Here is an 18,223-nt window from a genome sequence, read left to right on the forward strand (position 1 = left end):
AAAGTGTGCACTAGGACCTTTTTTTTTTTTTTTTTTTCTCTTCTCCCCCTTTAAATACTTTTAATCTGTTTCAACAATATTTTAAGATTTGACACTTGTAGGAACCCTAAACATTACAAAAATTCTTGAACCCGCTCCATAAACCTTAGTGGTTAAACTCTGCTGCCGACATCCTGCATTCCTCACAGCTGTTAAAAGCTGCCTCAGTAGCATCGACGTCTTTCTTTGACATTCCCACACGAGACACTCAAGTAGATCAGACGTTAAATTAAAAAAAGCATTGTGACGTATCAGCCGAGTGAGAGGTCAGACTCAAACTAGGTGATTGTACCTTCCTCAGAGGTGATGTAAGCGTGAACACAGTGAAGCGTTGTTTTTTTGAGCTGTAACTTGTTTAAGACTGGAGAGCTTTCAGTGTCCTGTTCATCAGTAGCATCAGTGCTTTACCTAGGTTGTGAGACTTAAATACTGCCCCTCCGACCATCTCAAAGAGCTAAAATGTTTTAAGTGCCGATAAAAATACCGTACTGCTCCGTACAGGAAGAACACAGGGGCCGTGACTCCTTTTTTTTTTTTTTTTAAATAGTTTTGATCATTTCAGAACTGATTACCGGCTACTGTGATGTGCAACAGAATATTCGTTACTGGTTCTTCTCGATGGAAAACCGAAATGCCAAATTAATCAGTGGACTCCTTATTGGAAAAGGCCTTTAATTCAAATTCTATGAGGTATGCATGTTTATGAAACTGCCAGATTTTTAAATGACGTTTGGTGCTGTGCTTTTTCTCATAAAGACAGAAAGTAGCTGTGAAGTACTGGTGCAATAAAACACTTATCTGTGTATTTCTGTAAGAGAGCATTCAGTTCAGTGCTTAGTTATCTTTTGTCTATATCAACTGTTTTAAAGTAATATCGCACCTCATGTATCACTCAATTCTGTTCTGATGGCGCATCGTCACCTGACAGACCACTTTAACCCTTTAAGATATGAATAAAAATCAACAACAAACAACCTAACTGATCGTCAAGGTTCCCGACTTTGATCACGAATCGTACTGAAGGTGAAGAGAAACTGCAACAAAGTGGTGAGTCACAAAGCTAAAACGAAAACGAAGGCCATCCGAGCTGCAGCCAGTACAAGCACCGTCGTCGTTTCTCAGATTTGCCTTTTTTCCGAGGCCGTGGGGTTTCCCGTGGCCTCCTTCAGGGCTGACGTACTGGCTCTGTGGCCTGCAGAAGTACTGAGGAGCAGCCCCACAGGAATCCTGGTTATTCGGCAGTTTGTTGTTTTTTTTTTTAAACAGGCCTCAATCCTCTTTTCACGGTCAGAATCACATGTTCCTCAGTGCGACGCCAGTCCGGAAGAGGTGGCGAGGGGAAGGGGAGGGGTCGGAGGGGATAGGGGAGTTTCTTGGCAACAGGAGGGGAGACGAGGAGGGGACCGACAGTCTTCGCTTGTGTGTTGTTCTGAGTTTGGAAGATTAAAAACCAGTGTGTTTGAAGGTTATATTGCACTCTAAGGAATAGTAGAGACAGACAGGTGACTGGGAGGTTATTGGCTGGGTTGTTATATGGGTGATGAAGCGGGGTCTGCTGTTCGGCCCGGCATTGAAACACAGAGCACGGCGGCGTTGTCTGTTTGGATCTTGAGCCGACACACAGGTACTGTAGGCGGGAGAGAGGCCTCGTCTACGAGTCCAGAGAATCAGCTGGAGGACGAACGAGAGACAAACATTTCAGATTACAAAGATATACGGGAAAGAAAAAAAAAAAAAGCAAGTGTCGTATTTTCATCATTTCTTTACTGTTTTTCGTACTTTGATCCTGCAAACAAACACTGAACTGATCAAGGTCATGAATAAAAAAAGAGTTTGACATCAGTATTTCATTCTCAAGACAGCCTGATAACATTTTATAATTTTGATGTTCCTTATTAAATATAAGTAGGCAGATTTACTAGATTAGCATCAAATCAGATTACGGTGTTTTTTTAAACACTATAAACCCAATCCCTAATTATCTGCCGTTGTGTTCATGTAATCCAGCTGTTAGAACCAATTCCTGATCTGAGTTACAGAACAAACGGCAGCATGCAGTTTAATTTCATCACATCCTCACTGACGGCGCACAAACAATCTAAATCATCTTTATTGGCTGAGTTTTAAAAAATCTGAGTGGCTCTCGTTATGAACCACTGCGCTTTTACCCCACCCTCTGAAAAACTGCTGAACTGGAAACTGTCCAAATGATGCATCTAGATGTGCGCAGGACCACAGTCGCTCTCTCCTTACCTTCCTGTGGTGGATCAACACTGATCTCCTCCGTCTCCTCCGTGTCATCCCTCATCTCTTCGTCTGCATCTTCGTCCTCCTCGAGCTCGCTGGCGATGAGCTGACGGGCCAGCTTGATGTTCAGGCCCTCGTTGTAATGCATCTTCCTCATCATCTGAAAATGCTTCTTTTTGGCTGCAGAGAAAGAAAATTTCACATCACTTTGGATGAATACAGAACTAGTACTGATCACAGTCCTACAGATGCCAGATTCAGAGCCACAGGAGAAGATTTACAGGTTTAAATTATTTGTAAATGGAGACTTGAGAGACCACATTTAATTGTTTATTATAATTATTTTAACTATCTTCCTTCCCTCAGTAATTTGACTGTGTGAGTATTTGCAGAGCATTTTTGTGTTGACCCAACAAAAATCTACCTTTGGGAAAGTAAAGAAAAATCCAACACTCTTCCTGTAGGTGGCATAAGTTGGCATATCTAGATGCCGCAGCTCTGCAGTTGGATCGTATCGATCCACTGTCGTCCTGCTTTTACCTACACAGCGAAATATAAATAATAAACAGGCAAGCTTGAAAACTCTGCAGCCAAAATGAATCCTGCCGGAAAGACACTGAAGAGCACGGTCAGAGCCAGGTCGAAAGCATAACGACACTGTGTGTGTGTGTGTGTGTGTGTGTGTGTGTCCGTGCGTGTGTGGGTCTTGAGGAAAGTCAGTGAAAGGTCAAAAGAAACGATCCGTCCAGCAGCACTTCCAGAGTGTCACTTTGCAACGAGTCCCCCTCACAATTGCAGAGGACACGGTATCAAAATACACAGGTGAACTGTGTGATGCACCATGGACCAAAAAAACAGCTGTTACCATGGATACTGATAAACACAGACCACACTAGAGCTGGGCGATATGGCAACAAATATTATCACAATCATTTTTTCCATATTGATCGATAGATATTGATCACGATATATGATTTGATAAGCCTGAAGAAACTGGAAGGTTCCTCAGTTTCACTTTAAAATATTTTATTAACATAAAGAGAATGATGAACCATGTAAACATTTCGCTTTGCAGACATGTTTTATCTGCCTAAAAAAAACAATACAAGTTAGCTTCCCTTTATTAGAATCATGTAAATAAAACTAAAAGCTGTGACGACTATCGCATCTAATTCCTTTGGACATCTCTCAACTTTTAGAGGCAGTAAAAAGTGCAAAATTAAAATCCAGCAATAATATGCTTCATCTTGTTCAATTTTCTTCATGAAACGACACTGGTGTTGGTGGGTAACCAGCATTTTGTTGCCAAACAGAGGTTTACTTAGCTTTGTCCTTAACCTAGCTTAGCAGTTTAGCTTTGTGAGTCCACAGTGAAAGTAGCCTCGTTATAAAACAATGGTGGGTGATGACTGTTCCTCAGTTGCAGACAGAAAGTCTTTATTAGAGAGACGTGTCCATGAGTTAGAGCAGATTGTTTTGTGAGGGTTCCTTTAGACTTTACCCTGTCCTGCTAGTGTAGCCTCGTCGGACACAGACATAGAGGACACCCACTTTCTTCACCAGTAGCTCAATAAATGCTTTGTGCTAAGAAATGGGTGTGAGCTGTGATGTGAAAACCAAAAAATGGAAAGTTTATTTCTGCTGTGTATGAGGCTGTTAGATCAGTCCATATTGAGCAAAAAAAGTTATCATAACTTTTACTGCTCTCCCGCTTGAGATCATTTTATCACCTGGCCCGACATCAAATACACATGATTGCACTCCAAGACGATTCTTGATAACACTGGATTGGGGTCCGGCCCTAGTAGGGATGGATGTGGATCAATATATAAAAATATATCTTAGTTCACCTTGTTCTTCAGGAGTCAGCTCCTCTTCTTCTTCCTCACTGCTCTCTTCCTCTTCTGCTTCTTTCATGAAGCGAGGCTCTGAGCCCTCTGCCGCCGACAGCCTTGAATGTAAAGAGGAAAAAAAGGTGATGAGAAATTTCAATTAGCCACTTCTTAAGAATATTTTAGTTTCCTTTCTGCCTTTTTAGTTTTTGTGTTTTTTTCACCAGATTTTCATTTGAACGTTTTAAATGAAAACATGAACAGGAGATAGGTTCAATAGATTCTCCTGAAGTAAATTTGGAGAGATAAAGGAAACTTCTGAAAAAGACATGGGAGGAACACAGATGGAGAGATGTGATATTAGGCGAGGGGGAGGAGAGAATAGGCACAGTGAGAGTGAGTAGAGTGTGTGCAAGTGCTCAGGCGTGAGACAAAAATAACCAAGTAACTATCCCCATCTTTCACACTCACAAAGAGCTTTACCAGCACGGGACAAAATGAATAATGGTTTATGGCTGAGCGCTGGAACTGCCCCGGGGTAGATCCCATTTACTGTACTCCAACTAACTGATTCACCACGAGAGAAGACTTAGTCGATTTCTCTACTGCTTCAAAATGCACCAATAACAGCATCAGACATCCAAAACTGGAGAGGACAGAGACAGGAAGGAAGGGAGTGAGTGTAAGTGATGCAAGGAATTAGAGATGAGTGAAGATTTTAAAAAAAGCTAAGTTGGATAAGTGATAGATGAAAGGAGAGTGTGAGAGTGGATGTTGTAAGGCGAGGCAAGGCAGATTTATTTATATAGTGCATTTCATACACAATGGCAACTCAATATGCTTTACATGAAACTAACATTTAACAGTAAGAATTGGAAATAAAATAAAAAAAACATAAAAACATGCAATTTGACAAATAAAAATAAAACCCAATAATAGTAAACATATGGAAACATTAAAACATCTTTAAAATCATTAAAAGGACATAGAGTGCAAATGAAAGATTAAAATGTAAAGTGCTTTAAAAGAGCTCAATCATAAGCACAGGAGAAGAGAAGTGTTTTTAACCTGGATTTAAAAATGTTCACAGTTGGGGCTGATTTCAGTTCTGCTGGTAGTTTGTTCCAGTTGTGTGCAGCATAACAGCTAAAAGCTGCTTCACCATGTTTAGTTTGAACTCTGGGCTCAACTATCTGACCTGAGTCAGTAGATCTCAGAGCTCTACTGGGTTTATATTCTACTAACATGTCATTTATGTATTCTGGACCTGAACCATTCAGTGATTTGTAGACCAGTATCAGAACTTTAAAATCTATTCTATAGCTGACTGGGAGCCAGTGTAAAGACTTTAGAACTGGAGTAATGTGCTCTGATCTCTTTGTTCTGGTTAAAACTCCAGCTGCAGCGTTCTGAATGAGCTGCAGCTGTTTAATGCTTTTTTGTGGGAGTCCAGTCAGAAGACCGTTACAGTAGTCGAGTCTACTTGAGATGAAAGCATGAATCAACTTCTCCTGGTCTGTTTGAGACATAAAACCCTTCACTCTGGATATGTTCTTAAGCAAGCTCTCTAAGTTGTAGAGATACAACAATAGGAGGAGGAGGAAAAGAGCAGCTGTTGTACTGTATCTGGAGGCTTTAGCGTACAACAATGGAAAGCACTCTGTGTGGGAGTAAACAAAGGCGGTTAATTGACTCGCAGGCCTGCAGCTAATCACTATCCTCTCTGTGGCGCACGCACTCAAACACTTCATCTTGCTCATCCAATCCCGTTACATAAGCAGCACATACACTTCTTAGGCTCCACTACCACCCAGAAGACAGCGCTGATAGACAAACGTTTATTAACACCACAACACCTGTAAAGTTACGTTGGAACCATCAGAGATGATTAAGACCTTATTTGCCTCCGCTTGTGGTGATATATTGGTAATATTTTGTTTTGTCATTAACTAATTGTTCCTCAAGTTTCAGTTCATACTTTCTTTTTTACATGAAACCTTTGAAAAACTCAGACATGAGGTGTGACCCTGCTGCATCCAAATTTAATGTTCGAGTTTCATACACATAATATAGAGACAATTAGACGTAAATGACATATGATACAAATGTCATGCTCGTGCTTTGTGGCTGTAGTAATTAAATGTAAAAGTTAACACATTTAATTGTTAACCAACACATTTCTGTAACATAGACAAAAACTAAAAACTCAACTTTTCTCGAGGCATGCATGTTGTATTTTATGTTTTTACTTGTTGTTATATTTATTGTTGATTTTTTGTAACTGGTCTCTGTGAAAGGTAAATAAATACATTTCTCTAACTGACAATACAGCCTCAAACAAACAATGACAGCATTTTGCAACTAAAATAGTTTTTTAAAAAGAGGTTAAACATCTCAGCAAAGCACATTTATTCTTCTTTTGTTACCTGTGTTGTGGCTTTGAGTGTTTGCATTCTCCAAAAATTATTGTAAAGCATGGGAATCAAGAATTTCAATCGTATCTCTATTTGTTCATACTGATACAGATGCTTTAGATATGACAAATTGGTGTTAACACGTGCAGTAGATCAGTATCTACAGGACGACAGCAGTAGTGGCCGAACAAACTGGAGGTACATGGATGTTTGTGGTCACAGATATGTAAACCCTCTGACGACAAAATTTATGTCACGCGGACCCTCGAGTACACGCAGATGTGTATATTTTGGCTTAACACAGTCACTAACTGGGAGATTATGAGTGGATTCTAGCACTAGCTATCTGCTTCTCTTTAGTCCACTACTGACATTAAGATATGTAACATGCAGGATTGTGATACTCCAGATATAATAAATAAATAAGATTAAAAATGATTGATATGTTGTGTTGCCCAAACTCTTTCTTTGAAGCCAATGAGACTCTAATGGACTGCATTAGTAGTCCATTAGTAGTCCATATCAGTTTTCTACTAGACCAAAGTCTGGTGGGAAAGAACCATGAAGTGTGTGTTCAGGTGTGGCTAATCTCAGCTACACCTGAGAGCACACATTTTTCCCAGTACTGTGCCTTTCTTTGCTCACGCTGTACCAGTACCTACAGGTAATAAAAAAAAATTTAAAAAGTGGTGTGCAGGTGGTCGGGTGGTTAAGAGCAGATTGCCACGTACACAGCGGACCCTGGACCCGGAGGACCTTTGCTGCATGTCACACCCCCCCCCTCTCTCCCATTATGTCCTGTCTGTCAACTGTCAAATAAAAGGTGTCTGTGCCTGATAAAAATCTTCTCGTCTCCCTCCATTCACGTTTAACCCTTACTTTGATGCCAGGTCATCAGCTGCGAGTGAGGTGTGGCCATCCGAGTCGCTCAGCGCCCCTTCATCTTCGTCGTCCCCAACCATCCTAAAAAGGGAGAGATTTTAAATGAGTAAAAAAAGATTGGGCGAGGCATGAAGCACAGACAAACAGAAACCGCTGCCTCACAGACGAGTTGACAGAGAGGATGAGGAGGCAGGAGAGCGGAGAGAGGGGAGAGGGAAAAGAGGACAGGAAAGAGAGCCATAAAGGGTGACCTTCCCTGCAGCACCATGACGTGTTGGATTACAAACCTGCTGAGACACTGCGACACCAAAACACACTAAATCAACTCCCAGGGCTCCAAACTGGCTACGTAATGATTTTAAAGTGTAAATACTGTAGAGTTACAATCTATACTTGTAAATTAATGTTATTAATTAGATAAAGATTAGAGTCTGACCTGTTGTAAGGCGTGCTGGGTTCATCGATCTTCATCAGGCCGTAGTCTTTGTCGGCAGGATGGTAAGTGGCCAGGATGTTCATCTCGTCCCATTTCTGAGATTTCTTGCTGTAAGACAGTCAAAGAAAAAAAGCAGTGAGAAGTAAATGAGGGCTAAATGGACAGACCACCACCCACTATCCACCCCCCCACCCCCACCCCACCCATCACCACCTCCCATAGATTACTCTGGGGAGAAGAGCAACCAGATTTAATCTAGGACTGAACGTGCCCCAGTTTACACTCAGGCTGCATTATTTTGGGATCACGCAGACATAAGAGCCCCAAAATGTCATCTGGACCAAATAAGGCTGCTGACTACTTTTGAGAAGTGACCTGGTGTTTGCTTTTGTGTCGAGGTAAACCACCAGGGATGAGAGAGGGTCTGAGGGAGCGCTGATAAGCTGTGAGCGAATAAGGTATCCTATGATATCATTTGCTTTTTCCAAGAGCTGATATTTATTTCGTCCGTCCTTCCTGCGACACACCCGCTCCTGATCCCCCTGATGTCTGTACAACCATCAGATCTTTTTACACTAGACAAAATAAACACAAAGTTAGACCCAGTAATACTCGCTGCTCCGTCAAATCCTCTGGGGGAAGTAGACAGCAACAAAGACTGAATGAAGACAAACACCAGCCGTTCTAGTTCAGGGAGGTGAGGCATTTGCTTTAACTGGCAGATAAACACGCATGGTTCCACTGCGACTAATTTACTGTGATCCTCTGGACTACAACAAACTGAGCCAAACCCTGAAGCTGTACTTTCAGGTGGTGCAGGGAGTTATCTGGTTTGGGTAAAACCACCTCTGATTTCATTGAGCTCTCCTGCAACTTACTCTGCAAAGCGCTCGACATTAAAAGATGCCCCATCCCCTGGAGACAATACAAATAGCACCTGGGACACAAAGATATGGCGTCTGGGACAATTCAGGGACAGTATTTGTTGTGTTGCATCTTTGTGCTATTTTTAGCTCAGAGAGGGTTTATACATCACGCTATCATTGCTAAATCTGAGGGCAGTAGAGTCTGTTTCCTTCGTATGTTGCACCTTGGGTAAGCAGAGTGAGGTTTGAAACATTTGGCTCTGTGTAGAAATGAACACTGTAAAAATGTTAAAAATGCTCTGACACGGAGCCATCAACCTCCCAGGCTATGTCAAGCCCTCGTCAAGGAGACGGCATCAGATAATGAGCCACATAAGATTGACTCCGAGCCACAGCCCGTCGAAATTAAAAGGAGGAAAGTTTATACATTTCGAAGAGAGTGGCTTGACCAGTTTCCTTGGGTAAGATACTACAGTAAAACCGATAATAAGATGCACTGCATTTACTGTAAAGAGTGTGGGAAGACCATGGCCGGCAATAGTGCATTTGTGACTGGTTCTAATACATTTCACATTGAAACTCTGAAAAAGGGTGCACCTAACTTTTAGACCTAAGAAAAAAAGTTAGGCACACCAGTGCAACCAGTGAAAAAAGTTAGTCTAGAGCCCTGATTAGGGATAGTGCCTAGTACCTGGTACTTTTTCAGTACCTGCTCTGGTGAGGTTCCAAGCGAGCCGAGCCGATACTGTGTGACATCAACAGACTGCCGGCCACTGATTGGTCAGAAAGTCTTCACTGGAAGAGTCATGAGCTGTCCCACACAAGAATCAAACCCGGCATTTTTAAATGTTGGCAACAGCGTTACAGCCATACGGCTCAATTTTCTTGCTTTGTGTGTGACAAAAAGCACAAGCGGAGCAGCAAGTACACCACTGCCTCCATGTCCTCCATTGTTTATGTGTTTGTGTGGCGTATAAAACAAAGTCACGGCAGTTTCGCGCAGCCGTGCTATGACGACCCCGCCCACGTTGAGTAGGTACTATTGTAATGGAAAAGGTTGTTCCTTGTACCAAACCGAGTCTAGCAGAGTAGTGCTTGAACTGTATAGTGGAAAAGCGCCAATTGTGTTATTCGAGGTTGCTTTGTTAAAATATTGGTGCCAGAAAAGCTGCATGTGCTAACTGAGTTGCACCATATTGGTCGTCTAACATGCGGAGTATAAAAGTGTCTAAATAATAACTATAGTGTTAAAATCTATGTGATTGTGTACTTGTCTTACGGAGAGGCAGCATTTTTAAATTGAAAAACATAAAGAGCTTCAGTTTGATACACAGGGTTGTTGAGTCTTTGACAACTGAGAGCAAATCAAGACTCAATCTTGACCTTGTTCATGAACAAAGGGTAGTGTATCAGAGGAGATGCACAAGGAACCGGAGAGGAGAGAGATGTTCAATCCATTACCTGCTGTTGTACGCCTCCTCCATGCTGCTCTGTGCCTCTTACAAACAGACCCAAGCCATTTAAGACTTTGCAGATACACTAAATCATCCGCTGTGTCCTCATTAAGCTGTTGAAGAGAATCCTAACATCACAAGATGAGCTGCCATCTAAAGAATACGTTTTCAATTCTTCATATTATTTGTGACAAACTGTTCTCCAAACTTTTTTTTTTCTTTTTTTCCACAAAATCAATTTTTTATACAGGAAGGTAGCATCGCCCTTCAACACTTCAGTACCCGCAGGGAACACTGACACACACACACACACACACACACACACACACGCACGCTGAGGTTGGTCAATAAATCGTTTCATTTGGTTGCGGATGCTGAGCAAAGTCAATTCCTCTGGATGCTACAGCAGCTCTGACACTCAGGAGTTTGTTTTGGTTTTCAAGCTTTACTAAAAACAAGTTTGTGATCACCTGAAGAGAAAAACAAGCAAATAAATAAATAAAAAGTTGAATGTATAAACAATGCTGACGTTCATTACTGTGATTTGACTGTGATGAGAATATTGTGTTCTTTGAAGTGTTGCACTGAAGATGTTCACTTAAGAAATGTGTTCTAAACTAATGTCTATAATGTCTTTTTGCACTTGGTGAGAAAACCAGAAAAGGATTGAATAGAGTAAATGTGATTAAGTCACCAAACTGAAAATATCCATACATCATTTGGCCCTCGGTAAAACCTCAATCCCAACTAAATATATTCAAACAAACGTTTATGTGTCACAGAAAAACATTTGATTTTTTTCACTGGTAGTAAAATATATTTGGCCTGATGTTTTCATCAGGTGAGTCAAACAGTTAAAATTTGGGACTCTGACACTGATTTTACGTCCTCTGTACGACAGCACGCACATCTAACAGGTCTGGTTTATAAAAGCTACATACAACCTTTACATTTTAAAATGCTGACTGTAGGACTGTGTGCTTTTGGTAACAGAAAATATGGATCCCTCGTGATGGATAATCATGCGTCTTAATGGTGAGCAAATTTGAAACTTAAAACTATTAGTGCACTATTATTTTACTTGTTTAAAATCCTGCTGTGGACAAACCAGTCAGGAAAAATAAGCCAACAGGCAGAAATAATAGAAAAAGAGCCCAAATATCAAGTCAAATCTCAAGTGTGTTACACTGACTCCTACATGAATACTAATACTCCAAATTTAAAATGGATTGTAAAACAGTATAATACATTTGGATATTACAGATTAGACCTCCTTCCATGTGAGATATGCTGATTATTCAGGTTTTAGGAGCATTCATTGTACACAGCGCATTCAGAATGTGTATCTCAGTTGGGTTTTAATCACAGTTTGTGAGACGGCCTATCGCCTGTTTACATCATCTCCGTGTTTTGTATACAAACAAACAAACTGCCAACAGTTTGCGAGGCTGGGATAGGCGTGCACAACGGGCTGGTTGTGTAACGGACTCCTGTGCAGGCAAAATGTCACACGCTGGAGCAGGACGGCAGACAGAGGAGAGGAACGAGAGGAGGGTGGAGAGACGTTCAGGGTGGGCTGGGAAAACAGAGCGCGCCTTCTCCACGACGAGATAGAGGAGATTGGTTCTTATCCTGAAATGCAACCACGGACTGACAGTGACGACTCGGTGTGATGCACCAAAAACACCCAGCGGTGTAGTAAACATCCCAGGACAACACTGGAACTGGATGAGCCTGCAACTATAAATGTTTATCAGCCGTATTAATGTCACTTCTAAATAACAGGCAGCAGCTCCCTCATGTTTTCACCTCGCTGGTTTACTTCACTGACTGCAGAAATTTTATGACTCTGGATCAAAAGGAAACTCTGAAACCCCTCTGCATATAAACAGGAATATTCATTTTCATCAGTCATGTAAATAGCTTTGTAGGAATATTGGTTTTTTTCGGAATAAGGGCAAAAAAAATAATATTGTGCATACAAATGTAGTCAATTCTATGTATAATAAGTCAGTTTCTGTGTGTGCTTGTGTGTGGTTACGCAACACATCCGAGAAGCAGCCAACCAAACATGTATCGTGTCCACTAAACTGCCGCTGCCCTTAAATCCACTCGCTCATTCAGAAGATATTGTTACACAAACTGTAATATGCTGATGATGCACCTGCCTCTGAAAGAAAAAAAAAAAAAAAGGAGGACAGCATCAACGACTCGCATGCACTAAATGCAGAGCCGTATCTCTTATTTGATGACTATTACTCGAGGGTGGTCAACAGCTGGTGACATAACGCTTCGGGAGAACTCATTAAATAGAGTGAGTCATCATGAGAGCTGAGCTGTGCTATCAGGTAGCATCATCAGAGGTTAGTGGAAAGGTCCGGGCCTGCAGACGGAGGGTTGAACCCACCGATAGTAACAGCAATCATCTGACAGCGGCAACATTGGGTGACTGGAAACTGAAATAAGCCAAAAGCAGCAGCCAGTTGAGAAGTGCTCGTCGATTCTGCTTGTGATTTTCTTTCTCTGTTTTATCCTAAAAATAAATTATATTAAAAGTAAAACCCTTCATGTGAGTTTGAAGAACTTTATAGCCTCGCATAGTAACAGAGGCGACTGTTAGTGAGTGTGTTATCACAGAGGAGGTTGTAAAAGAAAAAAAAAACCTGGGCGTGTTGAGATGAGATAGAAACAACCATTACAGACCATTTAAAATGGTCTGTAATGGTTGTTTCATTAAAAGCCAAACCAGTTCAGTTTTAATTGACTCTCTCATCTGACAACACAGCGTCGTCTGAGAGTGTGTAAAATTAGTTTGATGTCGATTTACATAGAAAGCAAACAGGAAAGAAGCCCGCTGTACATAAAGTATAAGACATCATAACTCACTACAAATTAAAGTGTTTTGTGTGAGAGCTTCTAGTCAGTGGCTTGATTTTTTGATGACCTGCTTTGCTCATGATAAAAAAATAACCTACATTTAGGTGTTACTATTTTAGGGAGGAAAAGCTTCTCTATTTGAGGTTTTCTGCTTTTTTTTTTTGCAGTCTTTGTTGTTCACTTCACACAAGTGCACATCACTGTCTCTTCAGCTCCTTCCTGATGATTACACCAAGTTTGATAGATGGCCAGCGAGATTTAGGACTAAAACGGCTTCTTAAAGACACGGTTATCTGTCCAGGCGGCGGAGAAAAGGTGCATCAGAGGAACTGAGTAGAAAACAAGGGAATATGAAAGGAGGAGAGTGCATACTGACTCAACTGGCCACATCTAAGGTCAAGGTAGGTGAAGTAGTAAATTGGTGTTGGGTGAGGTGAATCTGAAAGTAAACAACCAAAAAGGGTCAAATCCCAGCGACAACATTTCATGATTTCAAATGTTGAGAAAAGTTTATCAGATTTTGATAGTAACATAAAAAGTTATTTATCTCTGTTATACTGTTAATCTAGTTTTATCAGGTCCAGATGTGTCAACACAGAAACCGGATCAACACCCCCCCCCCCCCTCCTCCCAGACCTCAGATGACCTGCACAGACAGGGGTAAATTGAATGGTCTGAAAGGTGTTTTTTCTGAGATTCACCTGCCAGTTAAACTGTCCGTCAGGACGAGACCTGCAGGACAGTAAAGGACAGATTGAGTTTCATGAAGCGCCCATGAATTATCTATGATGGGCGTACAGCTCATACATCACCACTGGCTTGATAATAGAGGGCGACTGAAGGGACAACAAAAAGTGATTGTTTCTAATGCGCAGAAAGAGTGACTGCCACCAGTAGTAAGTTAAGAGTTTGTGTTCTGGTCCAGAAGTGACTCACAGTACTTTGGATCATTTAAGGAGGACTATGAACGTTTATCTGAAATCTCGAGATGCTCGTTCTGTCAGTGTTTGTGAAGCAGAGTAAACACAGAACTAGAGCTTTAAGGGAAATGAAAAAATGTAACGCGGGTTCCTGTATGACCGGCATGTCCAAGGTCGACGTGGGATCAACAGAGTTTCATATCTTTGGTGATGCAGGAAAGCATTATTGTTCACAGGCACACACAGGTGGTGGACTGAATGAATGAAGGGTGGTAGGTATTTGTAGAGCTCGCTCAGGATATCCTTTGGGTGCTATAGAATAAGCTAGGAAGGCAACGTGATTTGTTTGACGCAGATAAGAAGAAAAACATGTTCAATGTGAGCACCGCTGCCTCAAACAATGGTAGAAATGAAGCTTTCCAATCTTTGCTTCTGTGTAAAAAAAAAAAAAAAGAAGAATAAATGAGTGCTTAAGACCAGACAGGCCTGATGAAAGATGATTTTTAACTGGTTAAATTCACAATTAAACAACATGGGAAGAAGCTAAAAGTGTAATAAACATAAATACAATGAATGATTAAAATATTAATAAAACGTATTATCTGTCAGTGTAGGAGCATTACAGGTATAAGAAGTTGTGTGGTTTGACTGATAAGCATGTCGGAGTGTGTTTGTGTGCGCAACTCAGAGCTGACAGTAGCAGCATGGTACAGCTCGGTCAGGACTGGTTCCTCTCGTCGTCTCTGAGGATTTTACACTTGGCTGCACTCAGGATCCTTCCAGAAAACTCTCTTTCTTTTACTTCCTTGTCACTCAAAGAGAAGCTATTTTGGTATCAACACAGAAAAAGCTCGATTCACTGCTGGGAACAGTATTCAGTAATAAGTGCCGTCCCTCTTTTGGCCTGATTTCTCACGCTGCAGTGAAAAAAGGACTTTTGATAATGGTTGGTCCTCCTGGATACATGACAAATTCATCTTTAACTAACCAAAGAGTGGCTGACAGTGACTGAGGGGACATCTGGATGATTAAATGATTTTTATATTGATACTACTACTATTACGATACTACACTGTAAAATGCACCTTAATCTAAATGGCTTTCACTGTGTTACATCATGTTATTATATCATAAGCAGGATTGTACATTTTCAAATGACCAGATCTAATTTTTAAAAGGGATTTTATGTCATTGATTCGACTGAAAGATGACGGACCACAATATACTGTCTGGACCACCTGTTGCACAAGACTAAATCTTCAGCAGCATTTGGCTGGTGGGCGGTGTTAATCTATCGCTCCGACAATAAATCAGCCCAATTTCAACTCATGAAAAGTCTCAACAGCCTCTTTGTGTGCCTGTGTATTTATGTTTTTGGACTTTATCACTGACATATTTTAAGCCTTGTTTGTTGGCAATATGTTTCTGATCATGCTTTCGTTTTTAATTGTGTGTGTTTAAATGTGTGTGTCTCTACTAGTTCCCAGTTTCTGTCTTTAAAGCTGATTAGCAGATGTGCTTGGCAGTGACTTTGAAAGGGTCAGACCCTGATGGGATTTGCTCACCTTTATTTAAATCTGGCCGTGATAAAACATACTTGAACGTCATCGCTGGTGGACGTCTAACAAGTCCAGATTTTCTAGGAGGCCGATCTGGAGCATTATGTCTTGCTGCCACAGTGAAGTATCTGAGTCAATGCAAAGAAGATTCAAACTCACAACAAGCTCCAACACTAGTCTCACATCGAGCACCTACGAGACAACAGAACAGCTGATTTTGCAGATCATAATGGAGCCTGTTTATACCCCTAACTTTGGGACTATTGGCACACTCCTATTTCAATGCCCTGCAAGGCTCCTGACTTCATCTGGGACATCGTGTTGCCAGTGCACACACTTGACATTTTAGTCAGGAGTCCTCTACTGCGGGTGGCTGAATTAGTCAAACTGTCACGCTGGCCAGCTTCAGGAAGAAATTACACCAAACAATATGAGATTACCTCTGACAGACAATCTAATAGGAGCCTGGAGTAAAGGGACCTCAGGTGTACCTGAAGTGAACTCAGGAAACAAGGAATTTGACTGCAGTTATAATGATAACATGAATATTAAAAAGCAGTCTTTTGAAGTGAGTGAACCACAGTTCAGGTAAATAGGATTTAAGGGGTTGAGAACCACAGATTGTTGCCTCTTTTAACCCAGACTGGTGCTTCAGTGCTAATAACAGCCTGTAACACAACTATCAGTGTCGGACGATATTTATTTAATGTAAATATCCTACATTTTAAAAGACAGATAAAAGAATATTTGTGGCTGGAAATTATTTTGATCAAGAAATCAATGGCATAGTCTTCATCACCATAATGAAACTTGTAGCAGACAACATACCATACACTGCACTGTTTATCTTACTGTGTGTACATACAGCAATAAAAGTTTGACAGAGCCACAGTCCAGTTCTCTAACTTAAATAGCCTGCCTCATGTATGTTAATCAAGTGACAAAATATTAGGAACACTCTTCAATATAATGAAGTCCAGTACACCAGCAGCACCAAGTACGACCTCAATAATAAAGTAGAATTAACACCTTTCTAACAAAGTCGACAAAAACTGAAAATATATACACTTTGGAAAAGTAGAATTTATAGCTTTTGTGCTGGATTGCATAAGTCTGCATATGTGTAACTAATGAAGTGGCTTTGAGTGTACACTACAGTGTAGGAATACTGCACACGTATATAATCTCAGGAATTTCTGCATATTGCACATTTATATGAGATTGTTTACTGGATATAATATTTAGGCTGCTACTTTTTTCCTACTGTACTGCTGTGTCAATTTGAATTTCTCCTAAGGGGGATCAATAAAGATACATCTTATATATTTATCTTAAATCAAGAATCACTCATTTGCCTCAGGAGACTTTACTATCTGTACAGCAATACTATTCACATTTGCGAAGCTGAAACCACATAACTTGGGTTTTTGTTTTTAATTAAAACTAGAATGACCTAAAACCAATTATCAAAACAGTTGGCGATTAATCGACTAATTTTGGTGTTGAAAAACTTGAAAAGCCGTTGAAATAGTTGAAGTAACCTAGCAACCACCATAGTAACGGTTACAGTACTAATGTAACGGTCGTTGACGTTACGTTTTTGCCCCATTAGGACAGTTAACTGTGGGCTGGAGGTTGTCAGTGGTTACCATCTTTATTTGCCACCAAACTAGTTTATGGTAACAATTTAATGATTAAACGTTGTTTAAAACTAACGCTGGTGTGTGAACGTTGCTCAACAATCGCATTAACTGTTACAACAGGTGACACAACACCTAGCGAACAAGCTAACGGGACAAAGAGCTCCTGCTGGATACATTATGTGTTAACGTTAGCTATTCGTTACACACATTAAGATTTAACCACTAATAATAGCCGCAAGAAAGCGCCAGAAAGTTCTCTACAAACATCAGACAGCCAAATATATGACTGTTACGTTGCAGTTCGTGTAGGGGAGTAACGTCAGAGAGGCTAACAAGTGTGGCGCTAGCTAACGTTACCTGTTCACCAGTACCCAGCCAGCTAGATAAGCTGAAAACTTACTTCTGGTCATCCTCCGAGAGTCCCTGGGATTGTTCGGGATTCTCTGCTGGAACCTCATCGGACAGTGATTTGACGTTTGTCCCGCTGTTCCTGTTTTTCAGGATGCCTTTTATCGGCCGGGGAGCTGCCATTCCCACACGCGTTGACTGTCAGACCGGCTGGCTCGAATGTTTCTCCTCTATTGATTTTGTGCTCCTGTTATTTCTTCTGCTCAGTATCCAAAGACGGGATCTGTTTCAAACGCAGTCGCTGTCATAACTCAACGCTCTTCTGTAAGCTCAGGAGAAACCTAGGCAGGGTCCTTGGCGCACCGGCAGTTCAGCATTGCTGCTCCGGTTGCTCGCTGACTGGCGGGGCAGCAGCACAACCAGCAGGTTGGCTATGCTCAGAACATCGCGAGATTTGGAAACGCGATTTGAATGGTTGTACAAAAATAGTCAAGTGCTGCCTTCATGTGCTCGGAGATTTCCATGTCTTATGAAAGTGCTTTGAAAATGTGTAGACTGCAACATGTTTCGGTCTGTCATTTTATTTTAGAAATTAATACATGAATACACACAGGAGTCCAAAGTTTGTGATGAATAAGCAGTAGGAGGAGGAGGGGGAGGAAGGTCCGTGTATCTTTTGGTCATTAGATTTTCTTTTCAGGAACGA

At 41.1% G+C, this 18,223-nt stretch overlaps 1 protein-coding gene across 1 annotated transcript; it reads right to left on the reverse strand.

Moving 5' to 3' along the window:
- Positions 1 to 717: 717 nt before the first annotated feature.
- ppp1r2 (protein phosphatase 1, regulatory (inhibitor) subunit 2) lies at positions 718 to 17,916 on the reverse strand. The gene is made up of 6 exons (XM_053321946.1): positions 17,570 to 17,916; positions 7,851 to 7,958; positions 7,412 to 7,495; positions 4,137 to 4,237; positions 2,293 to 2,466; positions 718 to 1,710 (listed from the first exon to the last, which is right to left on the reverse strand). Exons 1-6 carry the CDS (start codon positions 17,698 to 17,700, stop codon positions 1,691 to 1,693), a joined length of 618 nt encoding a protein of 205 aa, XP_053177921.1. The 5' UTR covers positions 17,701 to 17,916; the 3' UTR covers positions 718 to 1,690.
- Between the last annotated feature and the right edge of the window lie 307 nt (positions 17,917 to 18,223).

Source organism: Scomber japonicus, chromosome 7, assembly GCF_027409825.1.
Source record: "Scomber japonicus isolate fScoJap1 chromosome 7, fScoJap1.pri, whole genome shotgun sequence".
In the NCBI taxonomy this organism is placed as follows: Eukaryota; Metazoa; Chordata; class Actinopteri; order Scombriformes; family Scombridae; genus Scomber; species Scomber japonicus.

Coding starts and splice junctions, on each gene's coding strand:
- ppp1r2 (XM_053321946.1), bottom strand. CDS start 17,700: ATGGCAGCTCCCCGGCCGATAAAAGGCATCCTGAAAAACAGGAACAGC. Junction 7,959..17,569: donor CTCTCGGAGGATGACCAGAA/GTAAGTTTTCAG, acceptor ACTGTCTTACAG/CAAGAAATCTCAGAAATGGG. Junction 1,711..2,292: donor TGTTGATCCACCACAGGAAG/GTAAGGAGAGAG, acceptor TTCGTCCTCCAG/CTGATTCTCTGGACTCGTAG.